The sequence below is a fragment of the Manihot esculenta genome, chromosome 1 (genome assembly GCF_001659605.2).
Source record: "Manihot esculenta cultivar AM560-2 chromosome 1, M.esculenta_v8, whole genome shotgun sequence".
Lineage (NCBI taxonomy): Eukaryota > Viridiplantae > Streptophyta > Magnoliopsida > Malpighiales > Euphorbiaceae > Manihot > Manihot esculenta.
This window is the reverse complement of record NC_035161.2, coordinates 27,813,723-27,830,848: the sequence shown is the minus strand read 5'-3', so window position 1 is coordinate 27,830,848 and position 17,126 is coordinate 27,813,723. Positions and strand designations below refer to the sequence as shown.

Sequence of the window (17,126 nt, the reverse complement as noted above, 5' to 3'; positions counted from 1 at the left end):
ATGAATCAGTCAAAGACTTGGGTTGTTTCTAACCCGAAATTGGTGGGACTTGCAAATTTAGAAACAGAATTGGATAGGAATCAACATGATAATTTTAATGATCCTTTGTTTCCTCATCCAACCCATCCCAATATCCCAGCAGCTAATGGAGATGGTAATCAGGATATGAATCTTGACGATGATGCGATGATAATTGTTGCTCAGACTTCCTTGAATGAATTTCAGAATAGTGGTTTAATTGGTAAGATGCCTTCTAATGAGGGGTTTTACTAGATTTTTCGTTCTATTATAGGTTCAGTCATCCTCATGGCTTTCTTTTCTCTCTTATTTTTAATGATTATTGGAGTTTGGAATTGTCAGGGTGCTGCTTCTTCTAATTTTCTGAGAGCTTTTAAGGAATACAATCGTATCTATAAGCCTCAGATTTTTTGTTTGGTTGAGCCTCGCATTTCTGGCCATTCAGCTGATAATGTTTGTAAACAGCTAGGTTATGATAATTGGGTTCGTGTCGAGACTTTTGGTTTCAGTGGAGGCATCTGGATTTTATGGTCAGAAATATTTTTTAAGTTAACGCTTGTGTCGACAGATCCGCAATTTAGTACATGCAATGTGTTACTTGATAATGGGGACTCGTGGTTAGTGAGTTTTGTGTATGCTAGCCCTGACATTAGTTTACGAAGACGTTTGTGGCATTCGGTTCTGGGTTTCAATGGAAGTGAGAAAAGTTGGTTACTGTTGGGAGATTTCAATTCTTTACAAGCGAGAATGAACAAACTGGCTATGTTAATGTTCACAGTATTGGGGCTAGTGATTTTCGGCAATGGATTTTTGATAACTCACTTATTGATTTGAGTTTTGAAGGTACCCATTTTACTTGGAGTAAAGGTGGTATTAATTCTTCTTATAAAGCTGCTCGATTAGACCGTTGCTTGTGTACTGAGATTTGGCGCATGACATTTTCTAGAGCTACAGTTATTCATGCTCCAAAGTTGCATTCTGATCATTGTCCTATTTTCATGAATTGCTTTGGAGTTACAAATTCTTCTGTTCGTCATTTTCATTTTCAAGTGGCTTGGACAGCTCACAAAGATTTTATTGATGTTGTTTCCCGTGGTTGGAAGCAAAATACTTCTTTATTTGATAATTTGAAATCAACCAAAGACTCATTAAGCCAATGAAACCGATCTGAGTTTGGGAATATTTTTCATAATAAGCAGAGGTTGATCCGTCGAATTGATGGTGTTCAAAAAAGCTTAGCTATCCGGCGAACGAGAGGTTTAGTGAAGCTGGAATTTAATCTGAGACGACAGCTTGAAGATGTTTTGAAGCAGGAAGAATTATACTGCTTTCAACAATCTAGGGAGGAATGGATTGTTTCTGGTGAGAGAAATACAAGGTTTTATCATCTTTCTACCGTGATTAAACGCAAGAAGCAGCAAATTCTCAAGCTGAGAAATGGGAACAATGTGTGGATTGAAGATTCTAGTCAACTTAAAGAGCTTGCTAGCGGTTACTATCAGGAGTTGTATTCGAAAGATTTGGCGGTTGACTGGAGCCATTTTGTTAGACCTGATGGGCCTGCTCTTTCTTCTTCTCAACGGTTGCTTCTGGATCGTCCTTTTTCTCATGATGAAGTATATGATGCTTTGCGCCTTATGTCTCCTTACAAGGCTCCAGGACCCGATGGTCTACAAGCAGTTTTCTTTCAGAAATCTTGGTCTGCGGTAGGTTCACAGGTTTCAGTGTTTATTATTGAGGTCTTGGGCGGGAGGGAGTTTCCAGAGGAAGTTAATGAAATGGTGCTGACTCTTATTCCTAAAATTGCTTGTCCAGAATTTATTTCTCAGTTCAGACCAATTAGCTTATGTAACGTGATCTATAAGCTTGTTACAAAAGTGTTGATTAACAGATTGAAAGATGTTTTGAGCTCTCTCATTGGATTGGAACAAAGTAGCTTCGTTCCTGGCCGATAAATTATTGATAACATTGTGGTGTTTCAAGAAGTTTTGCACACTATGAGAACGTCTAAGCGATCAGGGGGTTTTATGGCGATTAAAATTGATATTGAAAAGGCTTATGATAGACTAGATTGGGATTTTATTCAGTGGGTGCTGGGTTCTTACCACTTTTCCGATGCTTGGATTTCTAATATTATGAATTGTGTTAGAACATCTTCTATGTCAGTGTTATGGAATGGTGAGAAGTTAGAATCTTTTAAACCGACTCGTGGTGTGCGACAAGGCGATCCAATGTCTTCATATCTTTTTGTTATGTGTATTGAACAACTTTCGAGAATGTTTAAATAGCTTGTTCGTCAAGGCAGATGGAAGCCGATTCCTATCTCGAGTAATGGTCCGATGATTTCTCATCTTATGTTCGCGGATGATATGGTTTTGTTCGCAGAAGCTTCTGTGGAACAGTTGGATTTGATTTTATCATGTTTGGATGACTTTGCTAAGGCTTCCGGGCAGAAAGTGAATTTAGCTAAGTCTTCTCTTTATTTGTCGCCTTTTGTTGATAGTGATTTGGCATCACTTTTGTCTTCAAGGTCAGGTATTCCTTTGACTGCTGATTTGGAAAAATACTTGGGTGTGCCATCTATTCATGGGAGGATTTCAGTCTCGACATATAGTAGTATTTTGGATAAAATGAGAGGCAGACTTGATGGCTGGAAGGCGAGAACTCTATCAAAAGCTGGACGACTAACGTTAGTTCAATCAGTTCTTAATGTTATTCCTGTTTTTGTGATGCAGAGTGCTCTTTTACTGGTATCGCTTTGCAATGAAATAGAGAAAATATGCAGGAACTTTATTTGGCATGGAAAGGATATGAAGCCAGCTGTACATCTGATTAATTGGGATACAATGTCCTTGCCTGTAATACCCGGCTAGACTTCGGTATCGGAATTCCTACCGTCCGGTGGAATTTCGGATGTCGAAAACCTCTAGAAGGGGTAAAAGCATGTTTTATAAAATGTTTTCATGAATTTTAATGTTTTAAGTATGAAATTAAATGAGTTTTTGCATGAAAAGTCCTTGGAGGAAAAACCTAAGTTCGGCCGCCGAAAGTCAAGTTCGGCCGCCGAACATGCATGCGTTTTGGAGGCACGTTAGGCCCCCGAAAGCATGAGTGAGGGAAGTCCAGGTTCGGCCGCCGAAACTCAAGTTCGGCCGCCGAACATGGCATGCATGCGGAAGCACTTTCGGCCCCCGAACGTGGCCTGGCCAGCCATCTATATAAGGGTCACTTAGCCGAAATGGGCGAGCTTTCTCCCATTTTCGGCCACAGCTAGCTTCCGACCTCCCTCTCCCAAATCTAGTGTTCTTCCTTCAAATCCCCACCATTTTTCTTGAGTTTTAAGCTTGCATTGAAGGTTTTGAACTTTTGAAACAAGTTTTGGAGATTTGGGAACTCAGGAGCTCATTTTCGTGGATCTCCAAGTTTAGGTCGTCTCCCTCTCGATCTTCAAGAGGTAAGAGCTGATCTTAAGCTCCTTATGTGTTTTAAGTAAGATTTTATGAGTTCTTTGGGTAGAAATGCATGTTAGGTTATATGTTGAGTTATGGGTTAATATTGATGTTTTGAACAATGTGTGTTGATTGTGTGTGTTTGAAGTGTTGTAGTTGGGGTATATGATTGTTTGAGACCCCTAGGAACTTGTATGCATGTCCTAGTTGAGCTATATGCATGATTTGAGGTTTTGGGAGGCAAGAGGCTCATTTGAACCAAGTTTCTGCCCATTTGGGAGAAACCAGGTTCGGCAGCCGAAGGAACTTTCGGCCGCCGAACCCCCTTGTGGAGGCAGCATTCGGCTGCCGAAGCTTGCCCCCGAAAAGAGACTTTCGTCTCTGTCTGGGACTTTCGGCCGCCGAAGGTGCCGCCGAAAGTGCCTGACTTTCGGCTCTGGAGGGACTTTCGGCCGCCGAACCTGCCGCCGAAAGTGCCCTGTTCAGCCATTCCTTGCATGTTTTTATGTGATGTTTTCATGATGTTTTAGGGGGTTTTTGGGGAGTATTTTAGAGTTATGTTCAAGTATGTTTGGTCCCTCATTCGAGTCCACCTATGTAGGTTCGGACCCGAGGAACCGAGGACCCCAGCAGTGATTCCAGCTGCTTCGGTGTTGTCAGAGTCTGCCAGAGGTGAGTGGAACTAAACTTAATCTTTTAAATTAATGTTTTATCATGTTCATGCATCATGATTATGCAATAGGATGATTGCATTAGTATTCACGAATATGCCACATTGCATCGATTGTTGTTGATGTGGGTGAATGTTGGATGACCCAATTAGTCCATGACAGGAAGACCAGGACCCCATTCTACGGCCTGGCACGATAGTAATGAAAGACCAGGACCCCATTCTACGGCCTGGCACGATTGTGGGACTCGAAGACCAGGAGCCCAGAGGAGGCCCTGGGATAATGGTAGGTAATGTATGTATGACAGGAAGACCAGGACCCCATGCTACGGCCTGGCACAATGTTAGCTTGGACTAATTGGTGACAAGTTCACCCAACCCTTATGTGAATTGTCTATGTTATGATGCATTTCATAGAGCATAGTGTTAATGTGTTTTAATAGCTCCGCTCACTGGGCTTTTAGCTCACCCCTCTCCCTTTACCCCCAGGCTTGCAGGTACAGGATATAGCATGAGTCCGGATAGAGTAAAGAAGTCATGTTTATGTAATAGCTAGCAATGGACATGATCAAATTGTAATGTAAAGTCTTAATCAGTATAGTCATGTTATGAGATGTTGTATGTGGATATTAGAAGTGTGCTTGACCATAGATTATGCTATCCCTTTAATACATGATCTTAGAGATTTTGTTGATTTTATGTAAACCAACTCAACAGATGTTATGCCACCCATTGGGGGCATTGATGAGATCCCACAGAGGGATCAATGTTATGATAATGTTTATGCAGGTTGAGTTTGGTTGATGTATATGGAAAGAAAAGTTTTAATTTTTATGTATGTTGTTGATCATATATGGGATTATACAGGTTATATGTCAGGCTTGCTACGGGTCCCGGCGGCCTTAAGCCGATCTGGATCCTAGCGCCGGTAGCGGTCCGATTTTCGGGTCGTTACAGAATGGTATCAGAGCCCTAGGTTCATATGGTCGGACCTAGAGTGTCGGGCTCATAGATGTTAGAGAAGGCCAAGCACAATAGGAAAGATCATGTCCACTAGGATAGGATGTGGAGTCCTGTCTTGCATGATGATGTGAAATGCCATGATAATATGCATGTGCATTAATGATATGCTATGATATGTGATGTATGTGATGCGGGTTCATGTGTGCCCACATGAACCATATGATGCTAATGTTGCTTGTGATGTGCACTGTTTTTCAGAAAGCAGGATGAGGGGAACTCGTCGATCAGCAAGATTGACTGGAGTACCACCCGAGGATGAGGGCACGAGCGCCCGTCCTCCAGCATTGCCTAGGGCAATGTCTAGTAGGTCTAACCGAGAAAGAGCAGCAAGAGACCCTAGAAGGTCTCTGGATCTGGGTAGAAGCAGATCAGTCAGAGGAACAGTTCAGGGAGGAATGTCTGAGGGCATGGGGGATGATATGGATGTAGAACAGAGAAGGGATGGCAGTCTGGGAGTTAGCATGTCAGAGGAAGGTATGGGAGAGTCCCAAGGAGGCACTCAGGCCTCGGGATTTGTTCAGCCACCCCACTACCCACATTTCTCACAACATCCCGGGTATTCGATGGGAGGTACATCAGATTACCCTAGTTTCACCCCTTATCCCACACAGATGCCATACCCACCATACTACCCACCATACTCACAGTACCCAATGTATCCACCTCCACCCTACTATCCAAATCCAGCAAACCCTACCTCAGAAAATGTTGCACCACCCCCACCACCTGCAGAACCAGCAGCCCCAGTTGTTCAGCCACCTAGACCTAGCTCAGCCAGTGGGAGCAAGGTTAAGATGACTGACTACATGAAATTGGGTGCTCCTCAGTATGAAAAAGGGGATGACCCATTTGTGTATCTTGAAAGGGTTAAAGTAATCACAGATGAGATTGGGGCTGATGACAGTAGAGCCATTCAGATGGTCGGGTTCACGCTTAAGTGCAAGAAGGCACGGGAGTGGTTCAAGAATTATGTGAACCCGAGAGTGGACAGCATGACTTGGAAAGAGTTTGCAAACGAGTTTGCAGGATGGGCTTTTCCCGATAGTTCAAGGGAGCTGAAAATGATAGAGTTTGAACAGTTGAGGCAGACGGAGGAAATGAGCATAGAAGAGTACACTGACAGATTTTTGGAGCTGTTGCCTTTTGCTGGGCAGAGTTTGGATACAGATTCGAAGAGGTTGAGGAGGTATGTCATGAAACTCCATTCCAGGTATTCCTCCTTGATTCAGTCAGTGGACAGGGAGAGCTTCCATGCCATAGTAGATATGGCCAGAAAAATGGAGGCCAGTGCCATCGTTCAGGGGACAGTTAAGCAGTCAGTGGCATAGTCTTCCGGTTCTAAAACTCCGGGTGGGGGAAGATTAGATCCCTCTACCCTGAGTGCAGCAGCTTCAGGCAGCAAGAGATGGGGTAAGCCCAAGGATAAGAAGAACAAGTTCTGGAACAAAGTTAAGTCTAGTCTGGGATTTGGAAGTGGCTCAAGCTCTGGTGCGGATAATGCAGTTTGTGCGAGGTGTGGTAAGCCACACAGGGGAGTATGCCGGTTTGGGACAAACGCCTATTTCAGATGTGGTCAGGAGGGGCATATGGCTCGAGATTGTCCAAGAGCAGTCCCGATGGCTCAGTCCCAGCAGACAGCTTCAGGCAGTGTAGCGCAGCCAGCAGCTCCAGCCACGACTCAGGCCAGTGGCAGAGGCAGAGGAAGAGGGGCAACCTCTTCTTCAGCGGGTTTCAGAGGTGAAGGTCCATCAGCTCCAGCACGGATCTTCACAATGACTCAGCAGGAGGCAGATGCATCTAACACCGTGGTGGCAGGTAACTTAGTTATTGGTTGTTCAGATGTGTATGCCTTGATGGACCCTGGTGCATCTCATTCTTTTATTGCTCCGAGAGCCATGGGGAGGTTAGGTTTGATGATCTCTGAGTTAGAGTGTCCTCTCTGGGTCAGTGGACCCAAGTGTGATCCATCTATGGCAGAGTCAGTCTGCCAGTGTAGTCTTGTGTTTGTTGAGGGGAGATGCTTGTCCGCCGACCTAGTGGTTCTAGATTTGACAGATTTTGACGTCATTCTAGGGATGGACTGGTTATCTACCCATGGTGCTACCTTGGACTGCAGGGACAAGGTGGTCAGGTTCAGAGGTCAGGATGGGTCTGAGGTTGTCTTCAGAGGAGACAGGAGGGGTACACCTAGAGGTCTGATATCAGCTCTTCAGGCTCGTAGGTTGCTCAGGAGGGGATGTCAGGGGTATTTGGCTCATGTGAGAGAGCTTAGCAGTCAGATCAGAGAGCCCGCCTCGGTGCCAATGGTTAGAGAGTTCTTAGATGTGTTCCCAGACGAACTGCCAGGTTTACCACCTGCTAGGGAGATAGAGTTCGAGATAGAACTGATGCCTGGAACCCGACCGATCTCTATCCCTCCCTACAGGATGGCGCCAGCAGAATTGAAAGAGTTGAAGGAGCAGTTGCAGGAGCTGGTAGACAAGGGCTTCATCCGACCGAGTACCTCACCCTGGGGTGCTCCGGTTTTGTTTGTGAGAAAGAAGGATGGATCCCTTAGGCTTTGTATCGACTATAGGCAGTTGAACAAAGTCACTACTAAGAACAAGTACCCATTGCCAAGGATCGACGATCTATTCGACCAGCTAGTAGGAGCGGGTTGTTTCTCCAAAATAGATCTGAGGTCCGGGTATCATCAGTTGAGGATCAGGGAAGAGGATGTACCAAAGACAGCTTTCAGGACCAGATATGGGCATTTTGAGTTCCTTGTGATGCCGTTCGGGTTAACCAACGCCCCTGCAGCATTCATGGATCTCATGAACAGAGTGTTTAGCCAGTACCTGGATCACTTCGTTATTGTCTTCATGGATGATATCTTAGTGTATTCCAGGAATGCAGAGGAGCATGCCCATCATCTGAGGTTGGTTCTACAGACCTTGAGGGAGCATGGCTTGTATGCCAAGTTCTCCAAGTGTGAGTTCTGGCTGAGGAGCATTTCCTTCTTGGGTCATGTGGTGTCAGAAAATGGTATAGAGGTAGACCCCAAGAAGGTAGAAGCTGTGGCTAACTGGCCTAAACCCACTTCAGTGACAGAGATTAGGAGTTTCTTGGGTTTGGCAGGTTACTACAGGAGGTTCGTTCAGGACTTCTCGAAAATTGCAGCTCCTCTGACCAGACTAACTAGGAAGAATCAGAAGTTTCTGTGGACCGACCAGTGCGAGGAGAGTTTTGAAGAGCTTAAGAAGAGGTTGACTTCAGCACCAGTTTTAGCTCTGCCATCTAGTGATGAGGACTTTACAGTCTTTTGTGATGCGTCCCGCGTGGGACTGGGTTGTGTGCTTATGCAGAATGAGAGGGTGATTGCTTATGCTTCGAGGCAGCTAAAGAAGCATGAGTTGAATTACCCCACACATGACCTTGAGATGGCAGCAGTAATTTTTGCACTCAAGATGTGGAGGCATTACCTCTATGGGGTAAAATGTGAGATCTTCACAGATCATAAAAGCCTGCAGTACATCCTGAGTCAAAGAGACTTGAATTTGAGACAGAGGAGGTGGGTAGAGTTGCTGAGTGACTATGATTGCAAGATTCAGTATCATCCGGGTAAGGCGAATGTTGTGGCAGACGCCCTAAGCCGGAAGTCACTAGGCAGTCTACCCCACATCACGGCAGAGAGGAGACCAGTGGTGAAGGAGTTTTACAAGCTCATTGATGAAGGTCTACAGTTGGAGTTGTCTGGTACAGGTGCCTTGGTCGCTCAGATAAAAGTGACACCCGTGTTTCTGGAGCAGGTGGCTCAGAAACAGCATGAGGACCCAGAGTTAGTGAAAATAGCCAGGACTGTTCAGTCAGGCAAGGACAGTGAGTTCAGATTCGACAATAAGGGGATCCTCCGCTATGGGAGTCGACTTTGTGTACCAGATGGCATAGGGCTAAAAGGAGACATTATGAGAGAGGCTCATAATGCAAGATACAGCATTCACCCCGGAGCCACCAAGATGTATCAAGATCTGAAGAAGGTTTATTGGTGGCCAGCTATGAAGAGAGAAGTGGCACAGTTTGTGTCAGCCTGCGAAGTATGTCAGAGGGTGAAGCTGGAACATCAGAAGCTGGCTGGAATGCTTAACCCGCTACCTATTCCAGAGTGGAAATGGGAGAATATAGCTATGGACTTCGTAGTGGGGTTACCGGCGACGTCCAACAGATTGGACTCCATATGGGTGATTGTGGATAGACTCACCAAATCTGCCCACTTCATCCCTGTCAGGAGTGGCTATTCTGTGGACAAGTTGGCGCAGGTGTACGTTGATGAGATAGTCAGACTGCATGGGGTTCCTGTTTCTATAGTGTCAGATAGAGGGCCCCAGTTCACCTCCAGGTTTTGGCGGAGTCTGCAGAACGCCATGGGTACCAGATTAGATTTTAGCACTGCTTTCCATCCACAGACGGACGGACAGTCGGAGAGGACCATCCAGACTATCGAGGATATGCTTAGAATGTGTGTGCTGGACTTTGGCGGTTCTTGGAGGCAGCATCTACCTTTGGTGGAGTTTGCCTACAATAACAGCCATCATGCTAGCATCGGGATGGCTCCATATGAAGCTTTGTATGGAAGGAAGTGCAGGTCACCTGTTTGCTGGGAAGAAGTTGGAGAAAAGGCCTTGGCAGGGCCTGAGTTAGTAGAGATCACCAGCAGGGTGGTACCCTTAATCAGAGAAAGAATCAAGACGGCTGCAAGCAGACAGAAGAGTTATGCAGACATCCGCAGGCGGCAAGTAGAGTTTCAGGAGGGGGATCTGGTATTGCTCAGGGTGTCTCCAATGAAGGGAGTGGTTCGCTTTGGGAAGAAGGGTAAACTAGCCCCACGATACATCGGACCCTTTGAGATCTTGCAGAAGATTGGGAATGTGTCGTACAAGCTAGATTTACCTGCTTCAATGGAGAGAATCCATCCGGTTTTCCATGTTTCTATGTTGAGAAAATTCGTGTCAGATCCGGGCAAGGTTCTTAGTGAGCCTGATGTGGAGATCCAAGAGGATCTCACCTATGTTGAGCAGCCGGTACGGATTCTGGACACTCAGATCAGGAAGCTGAGAAACAAGGAAATCCCGATGGTGAAAGTCCTGTGGAACCACCACAATTTGGAAGAATGCACCTGGGAGACACGGGAGTCCATGCTCCAGCAGTACCCTTATCTTTTCTAAGGTTAGTTTCTTGTGAGTTTATGTGCTTTATGTGTTGCTATATGTATGGCTTGCATGTGCTGGTTGAGGAACATTCGGGGACGAATGTTCTTAAGGGGGGGAGAATGTAATACCCGGCTAGACTCCGGTATCGGAATTCCTACCGTCCGGTGGAATTTCGGATGTCGGGAACCTCTAGAAGGGGTAAAAGCATGTTTTATAAAATGTTTTCATGAATTTTAATGTTTTAAGTATGAAATTAAATGAGTTTTTGCATGAAAAGTCCTTGGAGGAAAAACCCAGGTTCGGCCGCCGAAAGTCAAGTTCGGCCGCCGAATATGCATGCGTTTTGGAGGCACGTTAGGCCCCCGAAAGCATGAGTGAGGGAAGTCCAGGTTCGGCCGCCGAAACTCAAGTTCGGCCGCCGAAACTCAAGTTCGGCCGCCGAACATGGCATGCATGCGGAAGCACTTTCGGCCCCCGAACGTGGCCTGGCCAGCCACCTATAAAAGGGTCATTTAGCCGAAATGGGCGAGCTTTCTCCCATTTTCGGCCACAGCTAGCTTCTGACCTCCCTCTCCCAAATCTAGTGTTCTTCCTTCAAATCCCCACCATTTTTCTTGAGTTTTAAGCTTGCATTGAAGGTTTTGAACTTTTGAAACAAGTTTTGGAGCTTTGGGAACTCAGGAGCTCATTTTCGTGGATCTCCAAGTTTAGGTCGTCTCCCTCTCGATCTTCAAGAGGTAAGAGCCGATCTTAAGCTCCTTATGTGTTTTAAGTAAGATTTTATGAGTTCTTTGGGTAGAAATGCATGTTAGGTTATATGTTGAGTTATGGGTTAATATTGATGTTTTGAACAATGTGTGTTGATTGTGTGTGTTTGAAGTGTTGTAGTTGGGGTATATGATTGTTTGAGACCCCTAGGAACTTGTATTCATGTCCTAGTTGAGCTATATGCATGATTTGAGGTTTTGGGAGGCAAGAGGCTCATTTGAACCAAGTTTCTGCCCATTTGGGAGAAACCAGGTTCGGCAGCCGAAGGAACTTTCGGCCGCCGAACCCCCTTGTGGAGGCAGCATTCGACTGCCGAAGCTTGCCCCCAAAAAGAGACTTTCGTCTCTGTCTGGGACTTTCGGCCGCCGAAGGTGCCGCCGAAAGTGCCTGACTTTCGGCTCTGGAGGGACTTTCGGCCGCCGAACCTGCCGCCGAAAGTGCCCTGTTCAGCCATTCCTTGCATGTTTTTATGTGATGTTTTCATGATGTTTTAGGGGGTTTTTGGGGAGTATTTTAGAGTTATGTTCAAGTATGTTTGGTCCCTCATTCGAGTCCACCTGTGTAGGTTCGGACCCGAGGAACCGAGGACCCCAGCAGTGATTCCAGCTGCTTCGGTGTTGTCAGAGTCTACCAGAGGTGAGTGGAACTAAACTTAATCTTTTAAATTAATGTTTTATCATGTTCATGCATCATGATTATGCAATAGGATGATTGCATTAGTATTCACGAATATGCCGCATTGCATCGATTGTTGTTGATGTGGGTGAATGTTGGATGACCCAATTAGTCCATGACAGGAAGACCAGGACCCCATTCTACGGCCTGGCACGATAGTAATGAAAGACCAGGACCCCATTCTACGGCCTGGCACGATTGTGGGACTCGAAGACCAGGAGCCCAGAGGAGGCCCTGGGATAATGGTAGGTAATGTATGTATGACAGGAAGACCAGGACCCCATGCTACGGCCTGGCACAATGTTAGCTTGGACTAATTGGTGACAAGTTCACCCAACCCTTATGTGAATTGTCTGTGTTATGATGCATTTCATAGAGCATAGTGTTAATGTGTTTTAATAGCTCCGCTCACTGGGCTTTTAGCTCACCCCTCTCCCTTTACCCCCAGGCTTGCAGGTACAGGATATAGCAGGAGTCCGGATAGAGTAAAGAAGTCATGTTTATGTAATAGCTAGCAATGGACATGATCAAATTGTAATGTAAAGTCTTAATCAGTATAGTCATGTTATGAGATGTTGTATGTGGATATTAGAAGTGTGCTTGACCATAGATTGTGCTATCCCTTTTATACATGATCTTAGAGATTTTGTTGATGTTTATGTAAACCAACTCAACAGATGTTATGCCACCCATTGGGGGCATTGATGAGATCCCACAGAGGGATCAATGTTATGGTAATGTTTATGCAGGTTGAGTTTGGTTAATGTATATGGAAAGAAAAGTTTTAATTTTTATGTATGTTGTTGATCATGTATGGGATTATACAGGTTATATGTCAGGCTTGCTACGGGTCCCGGCGGCCTTAAGCCGATCTGGATCCTAGTGCCGGTAGCGGTCCGATTTTCGGGTCGTTACATTGCCGAAGCGGTTAGGTGGTCTTGGCATCAGAAATATGCGACAAATGAATCAGGCTCTATTAGGGAAGTTGTGTTGGCGAGCTTGCAAGAATCTGCAAGCTTTGTGGGTTAGGTGGTTAGGTGCCTTTTCAATAAATATGAGTCGGGTTTTGTTCATTGGGAAGTCGCTAAGCAAGCTAATGGTTCAGTCAATTGGAAATCTTTTTGTTATGGTTTGGAGCTACTTCGAAAAGGGATAGTTGCAGATGTGAATAATGGGATGCACACTAGATTTTGGCTGGACGATTGGCTTCCGGTTGGGCCTCTTTGGAATTTTGCACTTCAACCGTTGATTGAGTTGAATATGCAGGTTTGTGTTTGATATTTCTGGGTTCCTAATGTAGGCTGGAATTGGGACATTTTAAATTCTCTTCTTCCTACTGATGTCCTTTTATATTTCCAATCAATTACTTTAGTTGATGATATGTCGTGTTTGGATGGTTTTGCGTGGAAGCATTCTTCTTCTGGCTTATATACAGTTAAGTCAGGGTTTGATACGTTTTATTCAGAAGTGTCAGGATCTAATATGGATTGGCAAGGGCTGTGGAAGGTTAGGGTGCCACAGCAAATTCAAGTGTTTTTGTGGGAAGTGGCACATGAGAAAATCATGGTTAATGTTCAACGCCGAAAGCGAGAATTTATTGATTATGATTTATGACCTCTTTGTGGAGTTGCAAGTGAATCTGTTTTGCATGCTCTATGAGATTGCCAACATGTGAAACAAATTTGGAATTCCCTTTTACCTACCAATTTCATTTCTCCATTTTTTGATATTTTGAATGTGCCTTTATGGCTATCTGCTAATATAGAAAAAGTAGGGTTATTGGCTAATGGAATACCATGGGATGTGCTTTTTAGTTCGGCTGTTTGGTGGTTATGGAAGCGAAGAAACTTGTTGGTTTTTAATGAGAATAATGACCAGGATACTATTGATGCGTCCTTTGTTCAGCTTCGAGCAAATGAATATGTTCATGCATGGAGGTTTTCGATGCAGGCTGGGTCTGGACCGAGAGGCCGGTCTTTGAAGTATGTTGGGTGGAAGCCGCCAGAAATAGGCTGGGTGGTAGTGAATTCCGATGGTAGTGCATTGTTGTCAGCAGGAAGGGCAAGTTGTGCAGGTTGTTTTAGAAACAATGAAGGTAGATGGCTTTTGGGCTTTCAACGGTTTTTGGGCAATTGTGGAGTAATGGAAGCTGAGCTATGGGGAATATATTATGCTTTAGTATTAGCATGGGATTCAGGGTGGAAGAAGATTGAAGTTCAAACGGATTCTTAACTCACGTTAAATTTACTTGCAGATAGAGGTGCAGGAGTTTTTAGAGTTGCTAATTTGGTGAGGAATTGTCGTGATCTTATCAATAGAAGCTGGGAAGTCAAGATGGTAAAAATTTACAGGGAAACAAATGCGGTAGCGGATCGTTTGACTAGTTTAACCATTGGTGATGATTTTAATTTGAAAATTCATCAATGGCCTCTATTACTATTAAATTTTTACTGGTGTAACAGCCCGGCCCCGTACGACCGGCCCTGTTACCACTCACAGCCCGTGACCTTCCTCTGGGCCCAGCCACTGTGAGCAGCTCTTAACATCCCTTCACCCTCACGGGTTCCAGGCAGGATTTGTCCCTCGGGGGAGGGCCAAATCCACTCGGGCTAGGGCGGGCCGTAATAGCTCCCCCGAGGGACAAATCCTGCCTGGAACCCGTGAGGGTGAAGGGATGTTAAGAGCTGCTCACAGTGGCTGGGCCCAGAGGAAGGTCACGGGCTGTGAGCGGTAACAGTGCCGGGGTTCACGTCCGGGCTGTTACAACTGGATACTGATAGGTTGAGGTTTTCATGGCCTAAATTAATAAAATAAGGGTTCTATCCCTCTTTTTCTAAAAAAAAAAAAAGATAATATTCTTATCACATTATATATATATATATATATATTAATTCAATACTATTATTTGAGTATTTGGATAATAATATTTAATAGTGAATGTGAAATTATTATATTAATTTTATTAATACAATAATTACAATAATTTAAAATTATTGTAAAAAAAATTAATTTTTACTATATATACACTATACTTAAAAAAATCAACTAAATTATCAAATATTAAAGGCAACCCGATAAATATAGGATTTTTACACAGTAAGGTTTCACAATAAGACCATTTCATTATTTGGTTTGATTCATAATTAGCATATATAAGCTTTAAAGCCCACAACCATTAAAATTCCAAAATCAATCAAATTAATATTTTATATAATTTTAGTTTATTCCATTAAAATCATAATTTTAATTTATTTATTAACATTATTCTTACATAAATAGTATAGGAGTAAGTTTTATTTTAAAATTATATTTAGAATTATATTAAAATTCTTATTCTTTATTATAATTTCATAAGTTGAAATCGTATTGCTCTTTGCACAGAATATTTTATGAAAATAATTATTTTCAAATCTCATTATTATTTAAAATTGATGTGTTACCTTTTTAATTACAATTTTTTACTATTTTTTCTTTTCATTTAGGGTTACAACTATAATTTTTTTTATATTTCATTAGTTTTCTGCAGTTCATTTGATAAAGAGAGACCAATCTTTTTTTTATCGACTGTGAATTTACTCTTTCCATTATCGATAAATATAATTAGTTGTTTTATCAATTTTTTCCTGAATAGATTTAAACTTTATAAAAAGAAAGTATCAAACAAATTTAATTTTACAAACAAATTTAATTTCACTTTTTGCTGTATGAGTTTTCTTTTCTTTAGTGTTTACAAATTTCTATTGGCTTGCAATTTTGAGGAACAACTGCCTTAAAGGAGTGTGCTTTTGCTTGTTGGGTTAGAGAAGGATGTCATCTCAAGAGATTAAAAGTCAGTAGTCCATCTTTGGCTGCCACCCTTGACTATTAAAGAGTGAAAGTTGTAGACTATAATTTTCTTCTCATCTTTCTCCTTCTTACGCTCTATGAAAACTTTTCAGTAGTTTTACCGAAGCAATCCCGGCGACAATTTTCTTGTATCCATTTTTTGCTATTTTTTCTCTCTTTTCTGAGATTCGTCCGTATGTTTTCTTAGGCTGGGTGTTTAGAATCATGGTTGTATATATTAGAGCCTTAATCCATGCAATTTTATACTAAATCAATGAATACATTCGATAAAAAAAAGTTATTATCTTTTAGCGAGTTGATTTTTTTGGGCCTATTGCATTAAAAAAATTGTGATTTTTTATTTAATTTATTAGATAAATTTCTGTTATTAGTTGCAAAATTTATTCTTTCTCCAATCTTTTTAATTAGAAAGGAATTCAAATTAAAGTTAAATAATTTTAAATTTAAAATTAAAAAGTTAAAAAATAAGACTAGATGAAAAATACCTAAATTTATATCGTTTTGTATTTTAATTTAAATGTTTAAATTTTAAATAAATTGACTTAACATTTATATTTAAGTATAATTTTATTCATTTTTAAAATTAAAATTAAAAGATAAACAACACAATTATTAAATATGTCATTCATACATTCAATATTAATACATTTTATTATATATCAATAATTATAAATATTTTATAATAAACATATTATTAATCTAAAATAGCATGTATATATAAAATAATAAAAAGTAACAGATATGTTACAAATTTTCCTTAATCATTTCTGAAAAACTAAATCCATGGAAGTGAAAAATTACATATTTAACCATTAAATTATTATTATTTTTAAAATTAAAAATATTAAACTATAATTAAGTATGTATTAATATTATTTATATATATATAATTAGTTTATATTCAATAAATAATAAAATATTATATTTCACATCTTATTTGAATTCTCAAATTTTAAATTTTAAAAATTAACAAAAATTATAATCAAATCTAAATGTTAAGATAATTTATTTAAAATTTAAATATTTAAATTAAAATACAAAATGATGTAAATATTGAGCTTCTACTTTTCGACTCGTAATTTTTATTTATTTTATTTTTTTATATATATTAAGAAGTATATTTTTTTATTAACTTTTCAATTATACACATCTTAAATATATTAAATTTTATTAAATATTTAAAAATATTTTGAAAGATTTATTAAAAATAAAATAAAATAGGATTATAATAGTAAATTTATATATTATTATAATTTAAAAAGAAAAATGGATAATAATTTTAAAATAATTAAAAAAATAAAAATTATAAGATAGAAGGAGTAAAATATACTGCTAAATTTATTTGATTTTTGACTGCTGACATAGAGTTTTACATGGTAAATGTTCCACCAATAAGATCATCTCATTGTTTGGTTTGATTCATAATTAGCATATATTCATTTAAAGTTTCAATTGACCTGAGATATGAAATGTTTCTACATAATTTTGAAC

General features: G+C 41.3%; 1 protein-coding gene across 1 annotated transcript; it reads left to right on the top strand.

Moving 5' to 3' along the window:
• Positions 1 to 1,973, top strand: LOC110609503. The gene is made up of 4 exons (XM_021749105.1): positions 1 to 241; positions 293 to 724; positions 862 to 1,100; positions 1,218 to 1,973. Exons 1-4 carry the CDS (start codon positions 1 to 3, stop codon positions 1,971 to 1,973), a joined length of 1,668 nt encoding a protein of 555 aa, XP_021604797.1.
• Positions 1,974 to 17,126: the final 15,153 nt, after the last annotated feature.